Source organism: Nelusetta ayraudi, unplaced genomic scaffold (assembly GCF_046127955.1).
Source record: "Nelusetta ayraudi isolate G7.1 ecotype Tasmania unplaced genomic scaffold, CSIRO-AGI_Nayr_v1 ptg000079l, whole genome shotgun sequence".
Taxonomy (NCBI): Eukaryota; Metazoa; Chordata; class Actinopteri; order Tetraodontiformes; family Monacanthidae; genus Nelusetta; species Nelusetta ayraudi.
In genome coordinates, this window is record NW_027466129.1 from 400,001 (window position 1) to 426,448 (window position 26,448).

The window sequence follows — 26,448 nt, forward strand, 5'->3', positions numbered from 1 at the left end:
AATGTTAAAGACGCGGTCCTGCTGCGTCCCGATGGCCACGTGACCTCTATGACCTCTATGCCCCCCCCTAAGCTCCTCCCTGGTGACCTTGTTGTCCAAGCTGGACAACAAGGTCCCCGGATTTCTGGAGGGACACTGCAGTTTTGACTCGGCTGCATTTTGTTTCTAACCCTCAGATGAAAAAAGCTGCAGGTGACGAACCGCTGCTAATACCTTCCTCCTCCTCCTCCTCCTCCTCCTCGCCTCCACTCCACATTTGAAAGTGCAGTAACCTGAACACGTCCGTGCCACTCCTCTCCCGCCGCCGCCGCCGCACTCGTCCGTCAGCCTGGCAGTGCTGACAGACAGACGGCGGACGTGGCCTCTCCCAGCGCTAATTACAGGAAGCTGAGGAGGAGCTGCTCCAGGCACATCCTGGCACACTCACACCTCACCTGTGCACCTCTCTCTCTCTCTCCCTCTCTCATTTTTCTTCTGCAGGAAGACGGCCGCAGGAAGCTGCTTCCTGTCAGTAAAAAAAAAAAAAAGCAAAAATCACTGTTGACTGATTACGTTGCAACTTGTTTGCGAGGCAGGTTGAGGATGACGGGAAACCGGAGATAAGAAACTGAAACTCTCCAGTTAAGGGAGTCACTTTACTTAAGCAGTGTCGTGTCACATGACCCTCTCTGACTCATCCGTTGATTTTTGTTTGGTTTTCAAACTACACCTATTGGATTGTTCGGATTTTCCTTCCGTGACAGACGCACAAATATCTTAGATGTTGTCTTCGCACCCTTGCGTTTTCCATCGTCAACTTCCAGCAATCACACATATTAAACCGCCTGAAACTGTGAGTTGTTGGCCTCAAACTAAAATTTTTGTGTTTGGATTTTTTCCACAGCTCCTTTGATGTTGTTTCAGGATGGCGACTGAATTTTGGTAAGTGAGTAAATTTTATTTATTATTTATTTATTTCACAGAGAGGGCTCTCAAGGTGCTTCGCAGGTTAAAATACAAGAGTTTGCAGAATCATTACAAATGTGATGATTCTGGTGGTGAACTTCATAACACAATAGAAATTTAAATTGACCAAAAAAATTGAACACACCGTATATTAGAACAGTGAAAAATGGGGCCGTGTGCACTTTATGTCAGAGTGAAACAGACCTGAGCACCATGCAAAAAGACTGCCACCCCCCTCCTAATGATGGGGTGGGGGGGGGGGCGAGGTTAATGCTATCCTCAGAGGTCTGAGGAGCAACAGGCCGCAGCAGGCGCTCACGTCTGTGTCACACACACACACACACACACACACACACACACACACACACACACCTCTTTGTCTGCATCCAGTGACTGGCGGACCCTGCGGACCCCCTTCGGCTCCGCTGAATCATTTTAACGTCATGTTTCGCAGCTTGTCTCCTCCGCTCGCTGATTCTTCTGCTAATTGTCTCAGCAGGGCAGCTGACCAAAAGATGGCCGCCCTGCATCACCCCTGCACCCCCCGTCCGACACACACCAGATCGCTCCAGCAGCAGCAGCGGCGGCAACAAAAGAGAGAGAGCGGGAGCTGGAGGTGAGGAGGAGGAGGAGGAGGAGGAGGAGGAGGAGGAGGAGGAGGGGAAGGGGGTGAAACAACGGAGGAGAAATAAAATACTGGAGCCGTCCCCTCACCCCGAGAAGTGCCAGATCTTTATTTCTCCCCTTTTCTTTCCGCCTTTTCTGTCTCAGTGCCCACGGAGTGACTGGAAAGCACACGGCAATCTTTTTTTGTCGACGCTCGATGGTGCGTGATAATGTGGTCATTATCGCCACTAAAGGAAACAGGTTGGGCCTCAGACAGGGTTTCACTGAGGGAGGGCCCTTTTAGAGAGGAGAGCAGACACACACTCACACACACACACACACACACACGCACACACACTCAGTGTGGGAAAAGAATGCCTCTAAAAGAGGGACAGCTGTTTGTGTGGCTGGAGAAGACGGCCGATGACCTACTGTAAAGTGCCGCCGGGAGCTCCAGCAGGCCCCCCCCGCCCCCCTTCCCCACAACCCCTGAGGCCAAGGGTGACGACAATGACCACGACGAAGGCAGCGGCGACCAGCAGCGTGGGAGCCACAGGTTGGTCCACTCTCAGGTGTGCATCAGCACTTTACGCTCCGGACACATGGAGCTCGATTTGAGTCAAGGTGCAGCCGGTCAAAATGAAACAATAATAATAAACAATAATAAAACAACACACACACACACACACACACACACACACACACACACACACACACACACACACACACACACACACACACTGCAATTACACAGAGCCATTGTTTTCTTTTGAATGTCTCTGTAAGAACGGAAAAACTTTATTCACAACAGGAAACATTTCACTTAGACTATAAAGTAAAAGAAAAAACCAAACTTGACTGAAAATGAGATGTGTAACTGTAGGAGCAATTGAAAGCTACAGCTACACACTTTAGGGCCTCCTCATTTGATCCAGTGCAATTATCAGCTTAACTTGGTGAATGGCGGACAAAGTTAAATCTAATAGCCTCAATTACTCAGAACAAATTGTGATCCTGCAAGTGCAAATGTCTTTCTGCATGTAAAAGGGATTTAGCTTCTACTTATTATTTAAAGTTCCTTTTTTTTTTTTTTATAAAAAAAAATTACATTTTATATTTTGTTTGCTTTGACACAATTTTATGGAGTTCTTAAATTTGGATTCAGTGGTGCATTAGTGAACCGAGTGACTAAAAATAAATGTGATCACTGTTTTCTCTCCAATGATCTGACTTCATTAAAAACTAGACTCGGATTTTTTTCTTTTTTCTCTCTTTTTTTAATATATTAACAGCGTTTTTAAAAGAGTTACCGGGTGTTTTTTGTCGTGCGGACGACGCGTGTAAATGAGCTGTAAAAACTGGAGGCACAGGAAGGGGAGGTCTTGTCTTAAGAGCCCACATTATTTAGTTTTTTGTTGTTGCTGTTATTGTTGTTGTTGTCGCTGCTGCGCTTGAATGAGATGGAATTGCAGAGGAGGCTGCCGAGGTGTCCGCCCCTCCCTACCCCGGGGCCGGCTGGTAACGCCCCGGGAACAGGATGGGCCGGAGTGGGCCGGACTCTCATTCATCACCGCTGCTGCTCAGACTGCCAGGCCAGCTCGGCTTAAATTTATTTTTATTTTTATTTTTTTATTTTTAAGAATAAAGAAAGAAAGAAAGAAAGAAATACTTTAACATAAAGAAAAAAAATACGCAGGCAAGACGTGAAGCTGTACAAAGATTTCGTGTCTGAATCATCAGTCCACCGCCTTCAAATATCTTTTATTTTTGGTCTTTTGACAGACTTCAGGGTTTTATTAGTAAGAAAACAAGGCTACATAATAAATCCATCTTCTATAACTGCAAAATCTCTCTCTCTCAAAAAACTATTCGACTCTATTAGTCACTTGTTGCGTCGCCTTGTTGTGGCCTCCTCTCCTCTCTTCTCTTCTCCATGCACAAAAATCTAAATTTACGACGACCTCGAGGTAAAAAAGAAGAAAGAAAAAAAAAAAAAAAAGAAAGAACTCTTCGGCTTCCACGATTCGAGTGCTGCCCTCTGATTGGTCCTCGGGCGCGCTGCTGCGCCTAAAAACCGCGAAGGAGCTTCGAGCGCGACATCACTGACACACACTCGCACAGAGACAGACACAGAGGAGGACGTCACATCGGCTCGTCACGCACACGAACGCACGAGACTGAAGAAGCAGCCGAGGATCGCACCGACCATGGCTGCCACACTGTTAGGGGTGAGTTTGGTCTACTCTTTATGTATGTATGTATTTATTTATTTATTGTGTAAATTAAGTTTAGAAAACTTGGTTAAAGCTGTTTTTTAATCTCCTGCTTGGATTTCAATTGCAACCTGACGGCAATCTCACATGAACCACTGAGTTCGGTCTTGAGGCACCTCGTTGTTATAGTTGGTCACTTTGGAAACCGCCACAGGTTCAGTTGGAGTCTCTCCCACTTTGCAGCTGCACATGTACGGCTCTTTTTCGTTTACTTGCTCAAACAGTAAGAAAGGCAGACGGCAGGCGAGCTCAATACTCGTAATATATGTTAGATCATCGCTGCTCTTGAGTCCTGCTGCGCGCCTTTACGCACTCGCGGTGCCAACACTCTGTTTGTGACAGACAAGACAGGCAGACTTTTAACCGTTCGTGCTTCTCCCTACGCCCCCTCAGGAAGAGCCCCGGCTCGGCAGCACACCGCTGGCCATGCTGGCCGCCACCTGCAGCAGGATCGGCGAGCCCGGCCCCTCCAGCTCTCCCGCTCTGTGCGACGGCGCGCCGGGTCTCGTCAAGGGTTTCCACCCGTGGAAAGCAGGCTCGCCTTCCGGCCTCTCGTCGCTCGGGGTCCCGCCGCTTGGCTGCAGGAACATCGGCAGTGGAGCTCTGACTGAGACCTCCAGCGCCTTCTCGGTGACCGGGGCTTCCGGCTCCCCCTTCGCAGGAGACTATTCCATGTACCAGAGCGCTGCGTCGTCGGACGGCAGCGTCCCAGAGCCCGTGCAGCGGCCGGTGCTCCTGGCCAAGTTCCCCCCGGCGGTGGAGGGCATCAATGGGATTTACCCGAGGATGCACCCGCATCCCTACGAGCCGTGGTTCAAGCCTGTGGGGGAGGTCGGGACCGGCCCCGCGGCTTGGTGGGACATGGGCAGCAGCTGGGTGGACACGCAGAGCCCCGCCGGGCTTCCCTCCACCCTAAGCGGCTACGGCACCGACTACAGCTCCGCTTTCAGCCCCGGAGCGTCTCCCCACCTGCTGCCCGCCACGCAGCACCTGTTTGACGGCTTCAGGCCACATGTTCCAGCCCCTTATATGGAAACGGCGGCGGCGGCCGGGCCACCCGCACTAACCAGCAGCCCGGGGGTCTCCCTACCCGCGCCCTCGCGCCCCTCCTCGCGGCGGAACCCCGGCAGGGCCACGTGCGACTGTCCCAACTGCCAGGAGGCGGAGAGCCTGGGCCAGGCCGCCGCCAACCCGCGGCGGAGGGGCCTGCACAGCTGCCACATCCCTGGCTGCGGCAAGGTCTACGGCAAGACGTCGCACCTGAAGGCGCACCTGCGCTGGCACACAGGCGAGCGGCCGTTCGTCTGCAACTGGCTCTTCTGCGGCAAGCGCTTCACGCGCTCCGACGAGCTCCAGCGGCACCTGCGCACGCACACCGGCGAGAAGCGCTTCGAGTGCACCGTGTGCCGCAAGCGCTTCATGCGCTCCGACCACCTGAGCAAACACCTGCGGACGCACAGCGCCGAAGGCTCGGAGGAGGCTGCCGCCGAGGCGGCGGCGGCCAGGGGGGGCAGCAGCGACACGGACACCAGCCCGAGCCCGTCCCCCGGGCCCGGGCTGCTGCACGTCAAACAGAGCGCGGTGGAGTCGTGAAGACACACACACACACACACACACACACACACACACACACACACTCAGACAGCACTTTATGATGCGAGCACACGGCGTTATACCTCATGCTGTTACCTGCGGCCTCCTGTAAAATTCTACTTTGTTTTTGCGTCAGTATCTAATTTATTCCACAAACGCAATGTTATCCTGCTGTTTTCTCCTCGGTACCTTTTGTGTTTCTTTCTTTTCTGGATTTCAGGTAAAGCTGTTACGTTTTTTTTGGTTGTTTTTTTTTATTATTATTATTATTATTATTATTATTATTAATTTTTTTTTTTTTTTATCATCGACGCCTCTTTTTTGTGCCAACAACTGGTATCATTAAAGCAGGTTATTTTCCTCATGTATTATTGCCCTGCTGCTTTTTGATTTGGATGTAAGTTGAAAGTCGTATTTTTCTAGTTGTTGCAAATAAACCTCGTGTAAACGATACTTCATACATGTTTCACTAAAAAGCAAATAACCCTCAAATGTGGATTTTAGTCATGAAATAGTCTTTATTATAATGTACTGCAATTTAATTAAAAAAAAAAGAAAAAAGAAAGACATTTCAAATATGCATTTATCAGTTAGTAGAAAATTCAAAACTCAACTTAAAAACCAAAAACCAAAAAAAGGACCCAACCGTCCATCCATCCGTTTTCCATACTTGCTTCGTCCAGAGCTCAGGGTCACGGGGGTCTCCTGGAGCCTGTCACAGCTATCACAGGGCGAAGGCAGCGTGACACCGGGGACAAGTCAGGACACAAACATTTTAAATAAAAATACATGGTTTATTTTAAGATTTTATTTCTGCTGTGCATTGGTGACAGAATAAAAAAATCGTATTAAAGGCCGCTGATAGTTAAGATATAAGATGAGATACATAAAATTCACTCACTCCAACTGTTGCTCCCAAAAAGCAAGTAATCCATTTTCCTTCATCTTTGTCTCCCCCTCGCGGTCAATATTCATCGGCACACTTTTTTTTTTTTGTCAACTGGAAAGCGGACAAAACACGGCTAAAATTTGTTCTCTTTAAAAAAGGAACCAAAGGAACCAAATTGACGTAAATGTTTTCCATATGCATTTTAAAATTTGAGTGAAATCCAAAATATGGAATTTTGTTTAAAAATGTTAAGTCAATCTAATCTTGTAAAAGGGTTTAAAAAAAAAAAAGGAAAAAAAAAAGGATTCCATTTACTCAAGAAAACAATGCCTGTTTCAGACTTTTTCAGACCGTTAAATCTTTGTTGCATTGATTAATCAATAGCTTTGTTGGACTTAGTGTAAAATGATTCTTAATCTTTGTTTTTGGACTCTTCATCCAGCTGCAGGCCTCACAATGCAGAAATGGCTGCAGAAATGACCAAAGGACAAAGAGGTTTTTGCACATTTTATTATGAAAAAAAAAAAAAAGTCATGCTACACAACTAATCACATTAATTGACAGCAATACAAAGAAAAGTGCTGTTGTTACTCCAGGAACCCAATACCCTGCTAGATGAGATCATTATTATTATTGCTTGGATTAACCTCATGATTAGAGAGACGGACCCGCTCCTCGTGATCACAAACAGTACCAACCAACTGCTGGTCCAGCAGCCTCATTGTATAAAAGCACAATCAACATAAATTAAAAAAAAAGACATCTAAATAAATAGAAATTAGTGTTTCAAACTTGAGGAAGAATAATAATAATAATTAAAAAAAAATCTGTAAACAATGTGGGTATTAAACAGAGATGAAAACTGTTAGTCAAGGTGAGGGAGTGTCTTCTCGGCTCCGCAGAGCTCATTTTGTACCTTTTGATGAGGGCAGTTTGGCTCGTATCCGCGCACAAGCGCCTCAACAATACAGTTGCCACTGCGTTAACATAAATACTCAGTCCATTGTTGCTCCAGTGTTGTGTTTGTGTGGTTGTTCTTGTTGCGTGGTCGGCTTCAAGCGGTTCCGTAGTGCTCCTTAGACGCCTCCTAATGCCCCATGTTCACCGTACTCCAGCCATCCCATCTCTCCACCCCCGCCCCCCACTGGTTTCAGTAGTATAATGCAAAAACAGCTGTTCTAGTGCAAGTCTTAGCAGATAACCTCGCGCATCGTTTCACAGAAAAATGACAGAGTAAACCCTCAGTTGGTGATTGCAGTTGATCAAGTGCAGACGAGCAAAAAAAACGCAACACGCGACAGCAAATGTATGATGCTACCATTTGTAAGTTGAAACATGAAGGAAAGAAAGGCATAGAGAGTCAACATTGGCGCACTTTGTGGGCGACGACCGTCCCAAGAAAACAGCTGAGGTCCCTAATGGTCACTAGTTACGTGTCGTACCTAACATTTGCCACAAGAGGGCAGACTAAGGCCAGACAAGGAAACGAACAATAATGATATCGTTTTTTTTGTTGGAAAAAACTATAATAAATAGAGAGTCTACACAATGTAGAGCATGGAAGTGTCTACATGAAACACACAAACACACACACACACACACACACACACACACGGAATGAGCTGGAGTAGTGTGTGCTTGCTTGACAGCCAAAAAAGAGAAAAAAAAAATAGTGTGACGTGACCTCTGACCCTGTGGAAGGAGCATCGTCTGAGCAGCTTGGAGGACCTGTGCCTTCCGTCTCCTTGGTTACTGGCCTTGTCAGTCGGTCAGTCAGTCACAGTTTGTGAGTTTGGTGGCGTTCGGACAACCGCTGGTTCAGAGTTCAGATGGGGGGCGAGAATGAAAAAACAAAAAGCGCAAAATGAAGCGCTCAGCCAAGTTGCTCCTCTTTGCTTTTGCGTTTCCTCCGCAGTTCAGTTCAGAACTGCCAGCCATCGCTCCCCAGCGGCATCTTAGATAGCTGGACATGCAGCTCCACGGGGTGGTCAGGTGGGCGGTCCCTCCTGTAGGTGACCGTCTTCTCGTTGCTCGTGGGGATGTACGACAGGTCCTGAAAGAACACGGGAAAGTCAGATCAATTAGCTCTGCCCCCATTGTCAGTGTCCACAGTTTTTTTTCCAGATGGACCGAGAGCTGTCGGAATTCAAAGTTTGAGCCGTTTCCATCAAGGGTTTTAGTGGGCGGGGCTAAAAAAGGGGTTCTTTCTTCAGTTGTTTCTTGCTAGCGTCGCCCCGTCGAAGGTCAAAACAGATTTTGATTTGGAACTGAATTCCCCCTGTTACATAAATGTAACAGGAAGATAGTTCCACTCGCATCGCCGAGGTCCCTCTGAGAGTGACCGTTACGTCAGCGACTGGCCGTCCCCTGCGGACGTCCCAGTGTTACTGTACCAGATGTTTACCAAGTAACACTTGGACCGAGCAACACTCAGAGTGAACTCAGGAGGGAACTGTGCTGCATTTACACTTGATCTGATTCAATCCGTAGAGATGTTGTTCTTGTTTTGTTTTTTTTAATACATATTTTTTTTTAATTAAATTTCCTCCATCTCATCATTATTAAGTCACAAATTTGGACACAGTTGCGAGTGAGCTGGGAGTGGAGAGGAAATGTAAAACACAGCTGCAGCTGGACTCGGATTTCTCAGTGCTGCTTTTTCACTCGACGGTTGCACATCAGCGATAAATATCCCAAGCGCTCCGGGGACACGGCAGGAAATGAGCGTCTCCATATAACCTTTTCTATTTCTTTTTCTTTTTTTGTACAAAAAAATAAGAGAACGAACCTTCCCAGTGCAGTGAAAGTCTCTGTCCTCATGGGCGCCCCCTGCTGACCGGCTTCTCTTCTGCAGCACCAGGCGAAACATGGCCACCACCACCAGGCCGCAGAGCACCGTCAGGGCGCACACGCTCAGGAAGGCCCCCACCAGCCGGCCACTGCCGGCGCACTCTGCAGGGGTGGGAGAATAATTCCACAGTAAGGACACTTCTCAGGGCCATGAACTCCAAAGCTCCAAACCATTTGAATTATGTCTTCAAACCTATGTCTTTCAAGGTTTTCATTAATCTGTGTCTGTCAACAAGACGGAACAAAGTCCATCCTTGACTCAGTTTCCCAGCCGCGCTGACAAAACGGCACAGAAATGTGGAAATCAGTCCTATGTGACATCACAAAGAACGCTGATACCTCTCCCAGGGTAAAAGTGAAGTGTGTAATGTTTGGAGATTTTGACGAAGAAACGGCGACATCAAGTGGTTACGTTTTAAATTGCAGCGTCTTTCACTCGCTCTCCCCCTCTTGAGCTTGCCAGTGAACTACGGTGGACTGCACACCCAAACCTGGATTCTTCGTCCACCTACTCTTCTTCTTTGGTTTATTTGAGGGTGCAAGCAGTCACCCTAAATACTAAACGCGTTGTCAGGCAGCTGGATTGTCCACACCAGGCTTCCTTAGAAATATGGTGGTGCTAGAAGGCAGCTACCTGCGGCAAGTCCCAGGATCTATGTAGATTCTTCTATGCGTAGGAAAACCAAATTACTTTTATTGAACTGCGAAAACACCCTTTTATTAATGTATTGATTGTATTGTATTGGGCAGTATATTATGTTTTTATCAATATATAGAAATCATAAATCAATCAAAATTTTACACACTGGACCTTCAAGTCACCGCACCACGTATTGAACGTTCAGACACCGCCTTGTTTTTGGCCTGCCTAAAAACAGAGGGCTAAATACACTGGACACCTGGAGAGATTTCTTTCTTTTTATTTCAATGTTTTATATAATCAATAGTGCGATGTAGGGATGAAAAGTACAGTGACATGGGAGTCACATGTGACCTCTCATCCAAAAACAACACGTGTTGATAAAAGTGAAGATTGACGGTCTCATCCATCGCTGTCATTCCATCGATCCGAATGGCCCTCACAAAGGGTTTATGAGAGTTTATGAAATATTATATTATATCTGAATACATTCCCTGTGTACAGTCGACCCACTTCTGTTAGCTAGCAGAACCAAAACCCAAAACCCCAAAAAAAGTGAAAATAACTCCAAGTCAAACCGCTCCCTGCATTCATCCTCAGCACCTGAGTAACCAATTTCTCCCCCACACCCCCGGCCTCACCCCCCTCACCCACCCGCAGTCTGGGCCAGCAGTGCCAGCAGCGCCGTGCAGAACCAACCCGAACGGGGCCATGTGCGGATGACGGCGCCGTCGCTCGGCACAAAGGGCCACAAAGAGGACTTTGACATTTTGTAACACGGTTACCATGGCGACCTGAGTGGGCGTGAGCAGGAAGAGAGCGTCCCGTTGGGCCGCGGAGGGCTGAGGTGGGGCGCTAGGGGTGGGGGTGGGGGGTGCCGGGGTGAGTGAAGGGGAGAGAGTGAGTGGAGAGTGAGAGGGGAGGAGAGGGGGGGAGAGGGGGGAGCACAATGAGGAGCGCTGTTCCAAAAAAATTGGGAGGAGGGAGGTGGCGGGGTGGAGGGGGAGGAGGAGGGGAGCCAAACTGCAAGACTCGGATCTGCTGTAGTGGTGTAACTCAGTGCTTGGGAGAGCTGGTGCACGGGTGTGTGTGTGTGTGTGTGTGCAGATGGAGAAAGTGAGCTGGGAACTGGAGGGGAAATGTGAAGAGCAGCTGTGAGGCCGACGGCAGGCCTGCTGACTCCAACACACCGGGGTGCACTTGAACGCAACAGCGGAAGAGACCCCAAATGAAGACGTGTTTGTGTGAGTCTTTCTTGTGTGTGTGTGTGTGTGTGTGTGTGTGTGTGTGTGTGTGTATGCCGACCGACGACCGACCGACACCCTACCTGCTGTGGTGCTGATGTGCAGCCGGCTCTCGCCCGACTGCGAGCGTGTCTGGAAGCGGTAGCGGCAGCCGGCGCTGCTGATGAACAGACACTGGACCCACACCTGCCCCGGCTCACCTGCCGGGACCAGACACACACACAGACGGGAGGTCAAGCAGCAGATATTTAAAGCTCCGGGGGAAAAAGAAAAAAAAGCCCTCGCAAGTGCTTCTAAAAACAGGGTGGGGGGGATCAATGAGGGGCCGCATTACCAGAGAGCTGATGCTGATGCACTTTGCCAATCGATCACTGTGTGTTTGTGCAGCAGCAGCGTCCCGCCTGCTCCTCCCTTCAGGAGTCGAGCGCTGGACGAAGCCGCTTGTTTTGCGGGGGTTACACAACGTTTTCACTTCAGCAACAGAGTATTTGGTCAAGGACCCCGTGAACTGTGAGCGTGTGCGGCCAGCAGAGATGTACTTTGTTACTGTCGAGTTTTCAAGCATCTGTACTTTAGTTGAATATTGCTTTTTCTGGTTAACTTTTCTTTTTACTTTGAGTCCCGATATTGTGCAACTGTGCATCAAGAGACCGGACTTTCTACTACACTGAAAAGTATTTCCGTTAAAAGTAATTGACTTGATGATTATGACAGTTGTTGCTTGAAGTCGAGCTGAGCTGTTGTGTAGATGAATAGAAAAGTGGATGATATTTAAGAGGGAGATTATTTTAGTATAAAAAAAATAGATTATTTTAGAATTTATTTTAGAATACCTTGTCTGTGGGTTCACAGTCTTGACAAGGTGCCGCACTGCAAACGTCAATGTGTTTTTTCATTTTAGCCAGCGATGCTAATTGTTGTTGCTCTCGTTACCTGTCAGCTTCTCAGAGTACAGCACCGAGGGTTGGCAGGTCCTGTTGCAGTATTCTGCCTGTAGGGGGCCGAGGCCATGAGACACGTGACAGTCCACGCAATTCCTGCAGCAGGAGGTGGAGGAAGAGGAGGAGGAAGAGGAAGAGTGACAGGGAGCTTCAGCTTGGGTTGGTTACAACAACAACATCAACAGCAGCCAGGTGCAGACGGAGGCGGGAGGAGCTACCAGTTTGATTGACAGCTGCTCTGGCAGGCGGGGCATCTCTCACACTGGTCTCCGTGGAGCTGCGGGTCGTCGCACACACACCTGCCGCACTCGCAGCGGCCCCGCCCACTGCAGATGGAGCCGTCGGCCGATTGGCAGCCGGCGGTGGAGGTGGAGCATCCGCAGTTGTCTCCGCCCCAGCCGTCGACGCACACACACCGGCCGGACACACACGCACCTCGGCCTGGGACAAACACAGACGTACAAAGACGCACACAAATGCACAAAAACACTCGTAAGAAAAAAACAAAATAAAAACATGGAGGAGCATTTTCTCATTTTCTCGTTCTGAAGGTGCCCCCCCCCCCCCCAACAAAGCCCCTCCCCACCTCTAAACACCCCTATGTCGCCCCGCCCCCTCACCTGCACACAGCAGCCCCCCCTCGTAGGGACACGAGAAGTCGTCCACCTCGCAGTGTTTTCCATACACGGCGCCCAGCCTGCTCTGCTCGCACACACACCTGCCGCACTCACACACACCGCGCCCACTGCAGTCGACCTCTGACCCCTCGGCCCGGCAGCCTCCTCCTCCGTCGTTGCCGGCGCCGCCCTGCAGGCCGCTGCAGGTCGCCTGGTGCTCTTGGTGCTGGTGGTCGTAGCAGCGCTGGGCGGCGCCGCAGCTGCAGCCACACTTGGAGCGGATGCGGACCAGCGTGGACTCGTTGTAGCCGATGGGCCGGACCACCATTGTCACGTCTTCCTGGTCTCGGCCGTCGCTGAGGCAGGAGGTCAGGCCGACGGTGATGTTGAAGTAGACCTGAGGACGGGACAGGAAGCTCGGAGGTCAGAGCTCCATCACCCTTTCTGGCTACAGAGACACTTCAATACCAGAAGAGGATAAAACCTGAAAACTTAGGCTGCGTTCAGACTGCAGGCGAATCTGATTCAGATCAGATTCTTTCTCTGACTGTCCACACTGTTTTTAGCCAGTGTCCAAATGGGATGTGGTTCTGTTCTGGCTGGGCCACATTATTGAGCCATCTGACAGGTTGCTGTAGCAACGACGTCAGATCTGAGGCGTGGTCCAGCGTAGCGTGTAGTGTGTGATATACATACTCATACATACATATAATTGCGACAGCGGCACTTGTTGCCATACATGGCCTGGAGCTTGGCTTGAATGGAGCTACTGCGTCTCCCCACACACTGATGAGCCAATGGGGCTCCTCCTCTGTCCAGTCACTGCTGTTTTCTACTGCTTCTGTCTGCTCCATGACGTTAGAGCTCCACACCTGTTCACACTGAGACGCATCTGTCCAAAGGCCATTTGAAACCACCTCCTTTCGCAGTTCAGGTTCAGTGATCTTCTCTTTCTTGCCTCCTGTGAGCAAGTTCCTGGTAAATTGTAGCTGCTTGTTGTTGCTCAGACACCACCTCTGGAATCATATTCATCTTGTCCTCTAAGAGATGGTGTTTCCATCCATCCCTCCATCCATCCCTCCATCCCATTTCAATACCTGCTTCTTCCTGAGCTCAGGGTGACGGGGGTCTGCTGGAGCCTATCCCTGCTATCATAGGGCAAAGGCAGTGTGACGCCCTGGACTACTGGCCAGTTCGCAGGGCCACGTTGAGACAAAGACAAACGACCATTTGTTCCCACACACGCATCGACGGTCAATTTGAGTTTCCAATTCACCTCACTTGCATGTTTTTAAACTGCAGGAGGCAGCCAGAGAACCCGGAGAGAACCCACACAGACACAGGGAGAGCATTCAAACTCCTTACAAAATGGCCCGAGGCCCGGGAATGAAACCCACAACCTCTGAATTCTTTTTTTATTTTTTGGGGGGGCAATTCCTCAGCCGAACAGCTTCCATTACAAACAAAGAGCTGGGAGGCGCAAGAGCAAAGAAGCAGGTGGACACAAAAAAAAACTACAGCAGAAAACTACAGAAGAAGAGCAGGAAGGGGATGCAAACATTAGCTGCTGCTGAAAAGGTTTCGTCATGGATTTGCTGGAGACCGTTTTATCAGGTGGATGGAAGTTTTTTTCCCCATATTAACAGAAAGTAGCTGAAGGTTTTTCTCAGAGGGGGGCGCTGCTGAGCCAATGTCTCGCCAAAGGCGTTGGCGTTGGGCAGCGTTGGCTCGCCAAGGCTTCAGGCGCAAAGTTTCTACCCCCTGCATCCACTTTTCCCAACACTGTCTAACTGTTGCGTGGATGGGTTTTGTAAAGGAAAGGACCCCTTGACCCCCGACCTCTGAGCTGCTGCATATCATCAGGATGCCAGCGAACAGCGTCCAGTAACTCGGAAGGGTGCGACTGTGAGTCACCAGCAAGACTGTAGATTCTCATTCTGGAGAGCAGAATTCTTTTAAAAAAAGAAAAGAAAAAAAAAGAATAAATGGAGGTTGATTTCACCATAAACACCAAGTCTGCCTTGGCAGCTGTGACAGAGAGACAATTTTTTTTTTTTCGCTCGCTCGCTCGCTCGCTCGCTGGAAGACAAATGTTGGTAGGCGGCCTGCAGAGGTTGTGAAAACAAGCAAATCTGAGAGATGAACGATTTCCCCCCACAGAAAAGTGTTGGCTGTCGCTTCTGAGATTCTATTCCACACCAGCGGAGGCGCAACACCGTAAATAACGTTTGGTGCAATAAAAAGAGTATTTTTCCTCCGCGGCTAAAAAGTCACGGAAGAGTAAATCCTGCAGCGGCGACCAGAAGACGTCTGTCAGTGTCAGGCGGAGATTTTTATCGGCCTTCTGGAGAATGTCGCTGGGCCGCGGCTCCCTAATCCTCCCTGACGGATTAGTTGGGATTCTTTTATAACGGCACAGTTTTGGTCGGCTGGCATGAGTCAGCAAGTTAGCAGAGCTGAACGGCTCAGGAGTCGCTGGGAGTCTGTTAGCGCTGAAAGAGCCTGAACCTCCTCCTCCTCCTCTTCCTCCTCCACCTCCCTCTCCTTCACATCCACCTCCTCCTCCCCCGTGTCTTACCCTCCCTCCTTTGCCTCCACCTCCACCTCCTCCTCCACCTCTCTCTCCTTTACCTTCACCTCCCCCTCCCCCCTCTTCCACCTTCTCCCTCTACTTCACCTCCTCCTCCTCTTCCTCCTCCACCTCCCTCTCCTTCACATCCACCTCCTCCTCCCCCGCGTCTTACCCTCCCTCCTTTGCCTCCACCTCCACCTCCTCCTCCATCTCTCTCTCCTTTACCTTCACCTCCCCCTCCCCCCTCTTCCACCTTCTCCCTCTACTTCACCTCCTCCTCCTCTTCCTCCTCCACCTCCCCCTCCTTCACATCCACCTCCCCCTCCCCCTCTTACCCTCCCTTCTTTGTCTGGATCTCCACCTCCTCCTCCACCTCTCTCTCCTTTACCTTCACCTCCCCCTCCCCCCTCTTCCACCTTCTCCCTCTACTTCACCTCCTCCTCCTCTTCCTCCTCCACCTCCCTCTCCTTCACATCCACCTCCTCCTCCCCCGCGTCTTACCCTCCCTCCTTTGCCTCCACCTCCACCTCCTCCTCCATCTCTCTCTCCTTTACCTTCACCTCCCCCTCCCCCCTCTTCCACCTTCTCCCTCTACTTCACCTCCTCCTCCTCTTCCTCCTCCACCTCCCCCTCCTTCACATCCACCTCCTCCTCCCCCTCTTACCCTCCCTTCTTTGTCTGGATCTCCACCTCCTCCTCCACCTCTCTCTCCTTTACCTTCACCTCCTCCTCCCCCTCTTCCACCTTCTCCCTCTACTTCACCTCCTCTTCTTCCTCCTCCTCCTCCTTCACCTTCACCTCCATCTCCTCACCTTCTTAACCTCCCTCCACCTCCTCCTCCTCCTCCCCTTGCTTCACCTTCACCTCCGCCTTCCTCCCCCCCACCACACCTTCCACCCCCTTCACCTCCTTCTCCTCCTCCTCCCCCACCTTCACCTCCTCTTCATCCTCCTCCACCTCCTCCCCATTCTTCACCTCTTCCTCCTCCACCCCCACCTTCACCTCCCTCTCCCCCTCATCTTCCCCCCTCCACTCCTCCTCTCCCTTCAACCCCCCCCTTTCACCTCCACCACCTTCACCTTCAACTTCACCTTCATCCCCACCTTCACCTCTTCATCCTCCTCCTCCCCGCCATTGTTCACCTCCTTCCTCTCCTCCTCCTCCCCCCAGAGTCCCTTTGTGTTGAGCAAGGCAGGGATTTGGGGACAACAAGGCCGCAGTGTCTCATGAAAAAGTGTTTTTTTTTCCTCCTCTTGCACACAGCCTGTAATCCGCTTTAGCTTCGGGATTATTCGCCCGATCTCGAGTTTCTCTGCGATAGCGAAGCCCAGCGCCGCCGCTCGCGACTCGTCGGGCAGCGATGGCGAAGCTGTTTGTTTTGCGTGCTGCTCACCGTCTGGTTGTGCCGCACGCCGAGGCAGCCCTGGCCCTCGGCGGTGGAGCCTGGGGGGCACACGGGGGTCACGGAGACGCGGTACCTGCCGACGGCCTGGTCGTCCAGCGACACGGCGACCTTCACCTCGGACAGCAGCTTCTGGAGGGCGAGAGAGAGAAGCAACAACAAGGCTGAGGGTCAGACACCTGGTGGAAGGAGAAGCTAGTTCACAGGACGACAGGGGGTAGCGGGGTGGGAGGGGTGACACTCTAGGGCAAACTAGGGCCATATGCGGACCATTAAGCTTTTTAATCTGGCCCACTGAACGTAAAGAATTTGTATTAATAGTAAGTCATAAAATAGCTGTACTTCATTAAAACATTTGTCAGTGTTTTTAGAGTCATTTCAATGAAGAGTTAAACACGGTGGCGCTTCAAAGACACTGATTTTGTTGTAACAGTTTTGTTTATTTTCCATTGACAACGATGGTCTCGCATTTTTTTTAAAATTTAATAAAATCAAGAACGGCTGTGACGGAAGCGGGTTCAGGACTGCAGAGTGATTAATTTAAGCTGTCACATGTCCTCAGAAAGCCGTCATTGTCCTCTTTTCTTCTCCTGCTCCTGGAGAACATGGGAACCCGGAGGCGGGGCCAAGAATAGCATCTCTCCTCTTTTGTGTGTGTTTCTTTTTTTTGCGATGAGGTGGGTATTTTTTTTTCTTCTGCGGCGATGGCCGATGGCTACGATAATGCAGCCTTCTGTTCCGGCTGCTGCTGCTGCTGCTGCTGCTGCTGCGTATTTCTGCGTCCGCATGTGTTTTTGTGTGACCGCACGTTTTTTTTTATTTCTTTGCGTGGCCGTGCATCCGGATCTGTGGACTCGGCAGATTCTGGGAGCAAACAATGGAGCGCTGTGCCTGAGGCGAGATTACAGAGCAGACTGCTGCCAACTCACTCTCCCTCTCTCCCTCTCTCTCTCTCTCTCTCTCTCTCTCTCTCTCTCTCACTCTCTCTCCCTCTCTCAGACACACACAGGAGCTTCACCCTTCCCTAACCTCGTGTTCTCATCTGTGTTTTCCTGTTTCATCCGATCCTCCGGCGAACCCACAACATCTTCACTGATCCCTTTTTGTCGCAACTTTCAACAATCAAAGTAGCAAAAATATCCGAATGGCCCTCGCAGCTCCGCCTCTTCCTCGGTGCTGCCAGGCGGTTGGGCCGCAGCGTCACTGCTTCCCGCGCACAAGTAATTACACAACAGAGAAACACATGTTTTCACGGCACATTGCCGCATAATTTGCCCCAACATTTCTGCACCGATACGTGCGTGGGCTCAGGAATTCCAATCACGCTGCTGCCGCAGCAGCAGCAGCAGCTGTTCTTGGTGCCTTGTTCTATGACCTTTTCCCGCGTCCTTGCTCTTCTCCAGGAGGAGGAAAAATCTGCTGACACATGCATCTGCGGAATAGTGATGCACTGCTCCACAAGTGTGTGTGTGTGTGTGTGTGTGTGTGTGTGTGTGTGTGTGTGTGTGTGTGTGTGTGTGTGTGTGTGTAGGGGTTGTAGGGCTGTGCACCTTGTAGGCGTCCACCACCAGGTCGATGAGGTTCGGGGCCTGGAAGAGGCCCAACTTGCCCAAGTAGGAGGTAGGCAACAGACGGACCAATTCCTGGTTGGAGGAGGGGTTGGGGTGGAGGTGGAGGTGGGGGCGGGGGTTCAAAGAGTGACAGTTAGTTGACAGGCGCACTTCCACACGCACACGCAAGCCTTTCAGCATTGTTGTGTCATTTGTGAGCTCGCACCTCATACCAGTGGTACTGCTTCTTCTCCACGGCAAAGATGGAGTAGATGTGGTTCTCCAGCAGCTTGTCAGACAACAGGCCCAGACTGGGATGGTCCTACAGAGGGCAAGGAACCCAGTGACCACCAGGAGGAGTTTGTTATCAAAACAGTGTGACCAAAAAAAGAAACCATTAAACAAACGCAATCGTGCAGGAGTTCCACAGGGCTCCGTCCTCGGCCCGTTACTGTTCTCTTCATTTACCCCCCAGCAACACTGCTGCCATCGTGTTTGGGACTCACACGCAAGACGTTTCATGGGGGTATTTCAGGAATTCTTCCTTCAGCTTTTTGTCAAGTATTCATCGATGGCCAGGGGAGGTTTGGAGAGGCGAGTTGTCAAACAAGCGGTATTTTTTCCTTCTTATCATGATTATTATTCTAACAATTGAGTACTCACCGATACTGAGTACTTAACATCAGTTCAGATAACGCCACTATACATTACAGAATTACTTTAATATTTTTTTTGTTTTCCACAGATGTGTTATTTGAACAACTTTCCTCAGTATGTGGTGAGTGCAAACACAAATTCAACAAAATTGTCATACACTGCAAACATATACAACTGGTATTGGTGTTGTAGTATCATTACGTACAGGGGTACGAGTAGAGTACGCAACCACAGCATCGGAACCGGTACCCATTACTGGTATCGTTATCGGTGCATCCCTAATTATTGTTATTACTTGTGTTAGTCCAGCTCCTCACCATCCTGGTGCTCCCCGTGTAGACGTTGTTCTCCAGGTGACAGTGCCCGTCGTGCGGCACCACGATCCCAGCCAGCCGGCTGTCCAGCGCCAGGTGAGACGGCTGGTCGGTCATCAGCAGCAGCAGACGCTTGGCCTCCGGTCGCCAACCCACCGCGTCCTGCAGCAGAAAGACAGAAGAGTCATCATTCCCCTTATATATAAGAGGGCGACGGTCAACGCTGTGGTTCTCATATCTCGCACATCTGGTCAGAAGCTGCTGACTTGGTTGCTCATCACATCAACTTTTCCCCACGGTGAGCAGCTCTTCCTTCAACTTAGCCTCCACACAACGCCTGACCCCCCAGCTTGATTAAATAGACCAGAGATTCACCCAACAGTCATCCCCCCACCCCCTTGATGATGTCAGCGCCACGTCACTGAGTGTGTGTGTGTGTGTGTGTGTGCGTGTGTGCGTGTGTGTTTATTTTAGGAAACGAAGTCAGCCAACCAAAAAAAAAGACATAATGGAGAGTCTATTTCAGGAGCGGCAGCGACCACCGCGGTGTTTCCCCGCAGGGCCGCTTACTCAGCGCCCCCCACCCCCCCCACCTCCTCCCCCGCAGTCATAGAATAAGCAACTCTGTGTGTGTGTGTGTGTGTTGAGGGGGGGAGGGGGGGGAGTGTGTGTCTGCCATAGTCTGGCGCTGGTGTCACTACTTAGTGGGATTCCAGAGGTAATATCCATCCTGATTGCACCCCCACCCCTCACCCCGACAAGAAGGGCCTCTTTCAGCCTAGGCTCCACCCCCTCCCCCGCCCCCCACAATCTCCCCCTGCTTGCCTGGCTCCAGGACGGATCGCACAAAGAAAACACAAAAACAAAAACCACAGCAATAACAACAACAACAACAACAAAAGATCTCTGGCACAGAGGGGAGAGGAGACCCTCCGCTGGCCCCCACCTGGCAGACAGCAGCCTGCAGCATGGCGTCCAGCCCCCCCTCAGGCGTGTCCGTGTTCCCAGAGATGCGCTGGCGCTTGATGACCCGCGTGAAGTCGCTCATGTTGGCCGTCATGCTCAGGACGTGGTGGAAGCCGTGGGCCGGCCGGCAGCGGATCTCGTAGTCACTGTGGGGTGGGGTTGGGGGGTGCGGGGGGTTGGTCACAGAGACACGGTAAGGCGAGTTCCCAGAGAGTTCCCAGAGAGTTCCCAGGAGTTGCTGTCATGAGGCATGAGACATTACTTTTTTTTCATCGGAACTGATGAGTCGCTCAAAATGTTCCCCCCCAAAAACCACCTTAAAAAAAACGAATGTTTTCCTCCTAAAAGTTGAAGAATTCCAAACATCGCACTCGCATTAGCGTGCAGTCGATTGTTCAGCTACGAAAAATTTGCATCTAACTAACTGGAAGAAAGAAAATTAAAAAATGATGTTTGAGGCTGATGAGCTGTTGTGGCTGCACAGTTTGAAAGTTGAGTGTCTTTACAAGTACAAGTTCAGTTAAAAGGTAAGTAGTCACAAGTTGTTGTTTGACAAACAGGAATTTGTTTCTATTTGGGGGAAATGGGAGGTGTATCATGTCGTGTTTCTTTGGAATCTTTTTGTTGCAACTCGGCTGAGCTTTTGATATCATGATAATGAGGAAGATGACTACACATATTTCTTTGTGTGACCGATCATAGTTTGAGTACTTTTAAACAACAAAGTACTCTGAAAACAATGAAGGGATGGCAAGAGGTCAAAGGTCGCCCGGTGGTCTCCTCTCCTACCTGCAGGGGTTGTTGATCTTGGACGGATGCACGTCGATGTAGGGCGAGACGGGCTTGTCCACGAAGGAGCCGAAGCCCAGCCACAGGTCTGAGGAGTGCTCCAGCATCCGCAGGGACAGGGCCACGCCCACCGTCTTCAGCTGCGGCCACAGAGACCAACCCGTTGACGAGGGAAGCGAGGGAACAAAACGGCTGCAGGTAACAGGTCACAGCGCCCCCTACCTGATCCAGGTTCTCCTGCATGGACGCAGACACGTCCACCAGGTAGTAGAGGTCCACGGGGTAACGCTCCAGCTGCCGGACCTCCACCAGCACGCTGGCCTCGGCACCTGGACGCACAGAAAAAGGCACTCGGGTCACAGGGGAAACAGAACGCAGAACCTCCGTGGAGTGGGAGTAACCCCGCCCACTACCTACCGGGCCTTAGGGAGATGCTGACGTCCCGCGGCGACACCTGCGTGCTGCCTACGGCGGCCTGGACCTCCACCTTGACCTCCGCTTGCTCGATGAACTCGGCCTCACAGCCTCTCCGGAGCAGCGTCATCGGCAGGCCACAGCGCCGACTGGGTGCCGTCCCATCCAGGAAGTCCTGAAGGTAGGACGCAGACACACACACACACAATGAGAGAAAAGCTGTTTGTTCTGTCAGAAGGTTTGCAACAAGAAGCTGTTGGAGGGGAGGTTGTAGGATCTTCTAGGATGTTGCAAGATTTTCTATGATGTTGTATGTTCTAGAATTTTATATGGTGTTGTTGGATCTTCTAGGATGCCATAAAATCCAAGATCTTCTAGGATGTTGTAGGATCTTCTAGGATGTTACAGGATGCTTACAGATCTTCTAGGATTTTGTTGGATGTTGTAAAATCTAAACTCTTCCAGGATGCTGTAGTATCTTCTAGGATGTTGTGGGTTGTTGTAAATTCTAAAATCTTCTAGGATGCTGTAGTATCTTCTAGGATGTTGTGGGTTGTTGTAAATTCTAAAATCTTCTAGGATGCTGTAGTATCTTCTAGGATGTTGTGGGTTGTTGTAAATTCTAAAATCTTCTAGGATGCTGTAAAATCTAAGATCTTCGAGGATGTTGTAGAGGCTACTAGGATCCTCAAAGGTTTTGTAGGATGCTGTCACTCACTGCGGTTTGACATTTGATGCTCCTGACATTTAAAGGGCATTGCACTGATTCATAAAGCATCTACAGAAGTGTGGCGAGAGTCTGGATCAAGATCAAAAGGGGGGAACTCTCAGATCAACAAAACAAAGATCAGAAGTATATTTTTTTCCTTCCCTCGGGGATGATTCACTCATCAATTACAGAAGCAGTGAAGCTCCTCCCTCTTGCTGGAATTTGCGGTAACAACAAGCATCGTGATGCAGCTTTGAGGATTAGCAGGTATTTCAGGGTCACTTTGCGCAACGACAACAACAACAGCGGCAACACTTAACACGTTGTGCGCCCTTGTGTCGAGTGTCGTAGGCCCGCTCGCCTTGAGACTCTGGCAGCGTCACATGACCGCGAGAAAAAGTCCAAGTATGCTCGCCACCGCTCAGCCGGGCCTTATATTTATGGTCGTCTCTGCGGCTTCGCTTCGCTTGTGGATGACCAGAAATTCCTGCAGCCACTTCCTTTTCCATTCCTCCTCGTCCTCCTCGTCCTCCACTTCTTCTTCCACTTCATCCTCCTGCTACTTCTCCTGCTTCTCCTCCTCCTCTTCTTCCCTTCCTCCACCTCCTTCCTCTGTTTATTTCGAAGATGCAAATGTGTTTATTTATAAGCGCTCAACCTTCTCCGTTTCCTTTGGCTAACCCGAGCGCGGTGGCGTGACCGTGTGCGTGGGAGTTGGGGGAGGATGGGGGTGAGCAGGGGGGGGGTATAGGCATTTGAATGCTTCCGCACGCCACTCACCTTCCCCCCTCCCTCCGCCCCTCCCCCATTGCCTTCATTGTGCCCATAAAGCTTCATGGTTGACGTGGTGGGAAAGCACCTGAGGTCTGTAAAAAACACACATGTGCTGATTGTCTGGTCTGGCTCGAGTTGTGCCCTGGTCTGTGTGTGTGTGTGTGTGTGTGTGTGTGTGTGTGTGTGTGTGTGTGTGTGTGTGTGTGTGTGTGTGTGTGTGTGTGTGTGTGTGTGTGTGTGTGTGTGTGTGTGGGTGGCGCAGGGAGTCTTTATGGCCTCTTCTCAAGCCCAGCTCGGGACGCCCGCTTTTTTACGAGACGGGCGCTGACACCCAGAAGGGGAAAGACAGACGGGCAGCGTGCAGATGAAAGGCAGCGGCGTGTGTGTGTGTGTGTGTGTGTGTGTGTGTGTGAGCGTCCAGACTAAACACACCGACAGGAAGCGGCTCCGTCTTGACTCTCGGCTGCCACATGAGCCACAGAGCCCTCGCCTAGACGCACAGGTCAAAGGGCAGGCCTGTACACACACACACACACACACACACACACACACACACACACACACACACACACACACACACACACACACACACACACACACACACACACACACACACACTCTTCCCCGCTTGCCCTGGCTCCCTACCTCCTTGAAGCACCAGCCACACTGCGGCCCCTGGCTCAGGCACTGAGTGCACGAGGTGACTCCCTCCGACCAGCAACCGCCGCCGTCACCTGCCGAGAGTCAGAAGATGGGGAGGAAGAGGAGGAAGAGGAGGATGAGGAGGAGAGACAGAGAGCGTGAGTGTGAGAGAAAGAGAGATGAGGCACAAATTGGTTGGAGGAATGTGATTAGCATATGAATGAAAGAGCGGAGGAATGTGCGTGTCAACGCTCATTAGTCATGCCGACGGGCCCCTGGTGGATGTTTAGAGATGTGGTTTGCACTTTAGAGGATGGAAGCACCTCTTTAGCGTCTCCCACCGGGCCATTCAGCCAGAAAAAAGAAGGGGGGTGATTGGGGGTCAGGGGGATGGGAGTGTGGGAACAGGTGCTGGAGGTTGGAGTTTGTCGGAGTGGCGCGTGCGAGCGAGTCATTTTCCTACTACACACACTCGCACGCATCTCGACTGAGTCAAGTGCTGCGGCGAGTCTGACACTGGGACACATCATCGCACGCAGGGGTCCTTCTGCTGCTTGCAGCTCCAGCACAAAATTGTCAAGGTTTGTTCCTTTGACTGAAGCGTGACAAAAGAAAAAAAAAACAAAAACACCTGGATTGAATTACTCATCAAAGTCAATGTGTCACGCTGAAATCCCCCCCTTATCCAGAGCCAATTTATGTCAGCAGAGAAAGGAGCAGGCTGCCAGGTCCTAACAGCTCACTAACAACCTTCTCTGACCCAATTAGCTGCGCTGCCCCTCCGGCGCTCATCCTGATAGCTGAACCATTTAACTCCTGATGGCATCTGATCGCTCATCGCGCAGTGTAGGAGGATGAGGATGAGGACGAGACGAGCGGGCAGCTCCGCCGATCTTCTGCGAGGCATACAGTATACAAACATTCCTAATCCCCCGAGACAGGAGGAGCCTTGAAAGGGTTTGAAAGGACAGAGCAGAGACACGGCGGGACGGGACGAGAGCTGATGCTGCGCATCAGTGTCAAGGATGCGGGACTAATTGCGGGGATGTGGCGTGTAATTGGCCCCTGATGAGCCTCCACTCACCGGCTCCGGACGCTCCTGCGCAGACAGCGGCCACCGAGCAGCAGAGCAGCAGACGCAGAGTGACGGTGCCGCATGTGCGGAGCCAGGAAGTCATATTATCCTATCCACAGCTGGGCGGGTGATGGGGGGCGGGCGGCCGACAGGAGGCACAGTTGTCCGGGATGGGGTGTGGTGGTGTGGGGTGGCTGGGTGGTCCAGAGGCCGGCGCTACTGGTGCTGAGCCGCGGGAGACCGGGCGCTGCGCGTCCGCCAGCGCACGAACAGTAGCCGGTGTAAGTGCGAGTCGCGAGGCATGTTTAGTTTCGTCCTGCTCACCCAATCAGCCGCTAATCCCGGAGAGAGACGCGCTCACATCCCCACCCCCGCCGCTTTAAATCAGCTTACGAGCGAGCTCCCCCGCGGAACCGCGAGCCAGAGGTGAAGCAGTCGGCGGCTCGTTGCGGCGGCGGAGGGCGGCGGAGGATGCGGGGCGAGTTCCGCCATCGACTCCAAACCGGACGCAGGTGCGTCACGGCGGCGGCGGCGGCGGCTTCGCTGCTGACGGTGAGTGTGTGTGTGTGTGTGTGTGAGAGAGAGAGAGAGAGAGAAAGAGAGACGGAGGTGGATGCGGCGTGGGGTGGGGAGGGGAGGGGAGGGGAGGGGGCTCTTCCCGGCGACGGACGGAGTCGAGTTCTGCCGCGCGAACGCGTAAAAAGAGAAGCCACGCACGAGTCCGGAGCTCCTTGGGGGTGCGCAGCTCCACGCTGACTGAACATCACAGTGCGAAGCCCGGCAGAGTGGCCTGAGTTTATAGTCCGTGGCACCATGGAAACGGTCGCTCGCCCTATCAGGGGAGAGAGAGGGGGAGAGACTGGAGCGTGTGGGGGAGGGACCACAGAGTGAAGGAGAATGACAGTGACTGCAGAGTCTCAAACACAGGGTTCATTCCAAGATTACGGGTCAACATTTTTGGATGAAATTTTCCATCATTAATAATTAATATCGGAGGAGTCAGCTAGCTCTCTCTCTCTCTCTCTCTCTCTCTCTCTCTCTCTCTCTCTCTCACTCTCTCTTTCTCCTGCTCCACTTACAACACTCAGCTTAATCAAAGAAATTAGCCCTTGCTGATGTCACAAAGGGCTCGTCCTTATCCTCTCAGTGGACTCTGCAGACATGGAAGACGTTCATCCTTCACTTCTTCACTTGTTCTTCTTTTATTTTTTTCGGAGCACAATGAGTGTTGTCCCCCCTTTGTGATGTGAAAAAGGGGGCCACTGGTCCCTCTGTCTGGTTAAGGTGACAGCACAGAAAGCCAGGTGTTGGCTCCGCCCTCTGAGAAGGCCTCGGACGCTTTTGTTTTTTGTTTTTATTTTCCAGTCAGTAGCTGGAGTCTCTTCCAGGAGTCCAACATGAAAGTCCCCTGGCCCGTGTGTATGTGTGTATGTGCGTGCGTGTGTGCGTGCCTGTCTAGTCTTCAGGTGGGCCGGGCTCCACCCCTGACCTGCAGTGACCTCCCTGGGCCGGCTGCTCTTCACCAAACACGACCGTATAGCGGGACAACGGACACAACAGTCCAGTAGCTCCTGCTCCACCAGGAGTTGTGTGTGTGTTTAGCTTGGCGCCGGGCCTGAAGTGAAGGGTGACTGTGAGCATGCCAACATGCAGTGCAGTGCAAGCACACACACACACACACACACACACACACACGGAGAGACACAGAAAAGTGTCTGGCTTATCATTCCTGCTTGACCCGGCCTGTCACTAGCAGAGCTCTGTGTCGGGGGTGGGGCGGCGCAGGTGATGGGCGGAGCTCCGACTCATTCACACAAATTGTGTGGATTGGGATTTTGGGAGGTCTGGGTGCCAACGCCGTCCCCGCCTGGCACGCACCCAATGCTTTATTAGAGTGTGTGAAACCTCTTCATAATATGATTACATCTAGCTATCCATCTATCTATTCGACCGCAATGTAGTTTGTCCAAATAGAGTTGCCATAAG

At 51.2% G+C, this 26,448-nt stretch overlaps 2 protein-coding genes across 2 annotated transcripts; one reads left to right on the forward strand and one right to left on the reverse strand.

Annotated features, from left to right (window-relative positions):
* The first annotated feature begins 3,379 nt into the window (after positions 1–3,379).
* Positions 3,380–5,899, forward strand: sp8a (sp8 transcription factor a). Its single transcript, XM_076044090.1, has 2 exons — positions 3,380–3,779; positions 4,218–5,899. The coding sequence occupies exons 1-2, from the start codon at positions 3,759–3,761 to the stop codon at positions 5,415–5,417; spliced, it is 1,221 nt and encodes a 406-aa protein (XP_075900205.1). The 5' UTR covers positions 3,380–3,758; the 3' UTR covers positions 5,418–5,899.
* Positions 5,900–6,800: 901 nt separating this feature from the next.
* On the reverse strand, positions 6,801–25,240 carry itgb8 (integrin, beta 8). Its single transcript, XM_076044089.1, has 16 exons — positions 24,472–25,240; positions 23,391–23,479; positions 21,266–21,437; positions 21,071–21,177; positions 20,849–20,988; positions 20,040–20,205; positions 19,097–19,255; positions 18,349–18,444; positions 18,123–18,215; positions 16,564–16,704; positions 12,602–12,995; positions 12,200–12,422; positions 11,974–12,077; positions 11,124–11,240; positions 9,095–9,258; positions 6,801–8,359 (listed from the first exon to the last, which is right to left on the reverse strand). The coding sequence occupies exons 1-16, from the start codon at positions 24,563–24,565 to the stop codon at positions 8,228–8,230; spliced, it is 2,391 nt and encodes a 796-aa protein (XP_075900204.1). The 5' UTR covers positions 24,566–25,240; the 3' UTR covers positions 6,801–8,227.
* Positions 25,241–26,448: the final 1,208 nt, after the last annotated feature.